The 2,673-nt window shown below is 35.7% G+C and overlaps 1 protein-coding gene across 1 annotated transcript; it reads right to left on the reverse strand.

Annotated features, from left to right (window-relative positions):
• Positions 1-402: 402 nt before the first annotated feature.
• LOC121249090 lies at positions 403-1,221 on the reverse strand. Its single transcript, XM_041147753.1, has 2 exons — positions 876-1,221; positions 403-747 (listed from the first exon to the last, which is right to left on the reverse strand). The coding sequence occupies exons 1-2, from the start codon at positions 1,124-1,126 to the stop codon at positions 522-524; spliced, it is 477 nt and encodes a 158-aa protein (XP_041003687.1). The 5' UTR covers positions 1,127-1,221; the 3' UTR covers positions 403-521.
• Between the last annotated feature and the right edge of the window lie 1,452 nt (positions 1,222-2,673).

Genomic DNA, 2,673 nt, shown 5'->3' on the forward strand with positions numbered 1-2,673 from the left:
ACATGAGTACCACCAGCTCGGCATCTCCATATACGTACACACAAAGCTATGAATGATATTACAACTAGTGTACTTACATGTGACAACAAACCCTTACGTGGGAGCTCATCTTCTTCAGTCAATTTCGCAGTTCTTGGAATTGATTGGGAATTTAGGATGCCACTTGCGCCCACCAATTAAGCCCAAAACCTGTTTTACTGTCTAGAAACTAATCTATCGAACTTGATCTCTACAGAGAAGAGACCATCATCTAATCATTTTACCTGTGAACATAATATGAATTTTTATTTTTATTTTTTGGGTATAAGTAAGATAAAAACATCCATGTTTTTCACTAGATGATAATTATCTATGGAGAAATCCTGTACCTGTGTCAGATAGTCATTGTCTGTGTCCCTGTCGTAAGTGATCAACATATCATTGAAATAAATGAATACTGGCGATACATACAAGTTTACAACGAGGAGTTGGAAGTTTTAAACAGAACCAAATTTTCTCAGTAATAAAGCACCAAATTTGATTTAAAGCTCTGCTTCAGACTCATCTTTATCAGAGAGGTTCTCCTTCGCCTTCCCTGCTGTCTTATGCATCGTTCCTCCCACCACTTCTGCTGCAGATTTAGCAGTTTCTTCCACTGTGTTCTTGCTCGTTCTAAAACTCTTCTGGGCCGCGTCTTTGACCTTTCCACTGGCACTGTTAATGCCACCGACACGATCCTTAGAATTTGCATCATCCGCGGCTCTGAAACTGACCAAAAATTTGTACACGAAAAAAAGAATTTAAAACCACGAGTTTGTTCTTCTTTTTTTTTTTTCCCTCTTTTCTGGATGATAAAAATAAACAATCGAATGCACACGAACCAATAATAAACTCACTCTAAATTTGGAGGGAAAATTTGAAACTCCAGTTCTTTGATGATAGTTTTGACTTTGCTCCAAGAACGTTGATGGGACTGTTTCAATATAGAAATTGTATCTGTCACCATCTTTGCAAAAGAGGGTTTCTCTTCCTGGTTTTGGCCGGCATAGTCATGATGTTGTTCTCCTCCGACTGTTGGGAGGATTTGCTGAGAAACAATGATAAACCAGAAAAGAAATAGTATACTGATTCTAGCAGATCTATCCATGCTAGCTACTAAGTTTGGAGGATCAAAAGAATTGAAAGTACCACCTTTGTAGCTAAGCAGGTTGTTTGCATAATAAGGTGGTTGAATTGCAGTGAAAACACGTTCCACTTACATGCAAAGGTGACGTGGGGTTAGGATCTTACGTGTAGGTATTCTGGTTTGAACTTTTCAAAAGTGTGTAAAGCCTGAGAGAATTAATGCAGTACTACGTAGTACAGATGTTCCAATCTTACAGCATCTTTTTTGTTTTCCGCTGATGAATATGAAACTACTTTCGGTGTCTCCTAATTATACGTTGATCGAGCGTTGATCTCTAGATCTTTTTCCATTGAGCTCAGCACATATCATATAACTAACATCTAAAGATTTTGGAGGGTTAAGTTTGTTAATTTACATATCAAATCTCATAAATAAATTTGAATTTGGTTCATTCAACTGCATGTTTATTATAAATAAATATTGAAAACAAAAACTTTTTTTAATCAAATCTGAAAATATTAATAATGAAACACTTCACTTACAAGAAAAAAAAAAATACATTCTTCTGTAATTTGGACGATTAGAATTTTATTTCTATTAATTTATATTTATATAGAGGCAACTTTTCCTATTATTAAACTATTTTCTCCAGCATTCGACCACTTTAAGGACTTCATGACCATTATATTGTGGATGCTAAGGCTTTTTCCCATTTAGATGTTTCTTTAGCTTTATCTAAATATATCGACTATGATTGTTTTAATTATCAAAGTATCAACAGGGCATCAAAATCAGATGTTCAAGTAATAGACATTCGTCATCATCTATCCTATGATGTATTTGATTCTGCAATAATAAGCTTGCTCTGGTTGGCTTGGATTATAATGGAGTTTCAAAGTTGAATGTCTCTTCAGTTTTGCTATTACACCTTATCCTACTAATATTGCTTCGGAATCGGATATCACATACCTCTATAAAGTGCTAAATTAGGGCATCATGGGCAGGGATTGCAGTGTGTTGGTTACTTGGTAACACATGAAACTTGTTCTTCAATATCTGCTCTACCATGCATCGTGAATGCGAATCTTCACTGACATTCAGAATCCTCAGTAGATGTCAATTGGCCGAGTTCGAGGTAATGTACAACAATTACATGGTAAACTCTGTCCAGATTGTTTGTAAAAACAAAAACAACTATAAATGTTGTTATTTCCTTTGTTGCAGCTTTGTGTTCTTGGCCAACCTTTGCCCCGAAACAGTGGAGAAAGCTATTGCAATGGAAGGTATTATCTTATTCATTGGCTTATCCCTCTCTCCAAACAGACCTTTTTCTAAAAGCTCAGAAACTCCAAAGCAGTAGTAACATTTATAAAGAAAGCCCGAATACATGAAGTACATCCACATGCCCACATTGTCCGCTGGATAACTTTCTGCAGTGTTGTCTAACATCATCGCACCTTAAAAAAACATTTTTAAAGAGTTAGAAAGAACATACTTGTTCGTACAATTGTAAATTCCAGCAAAAAGTCTGTTCTGCACTCCTTCCTGAATGATTATGGATATATGTT

This window comes from Juglans microcarpa x Juglans regia, chromosome 2D (genome assembly GCF_004785595.1).
Source record: "Juglans microcarpa x Juglans regia isolate MS1-56 chromosome 2D, Jm3101_v1.0, whole genome shotgun sequence".
Lineage (NCBI taxonomy): Eukaryota > Viridiplantae > Streptophyta > Magnoliopsida > Fagales > Juglandaceae > Juglans > Juglans microcarpa x Juglans regia.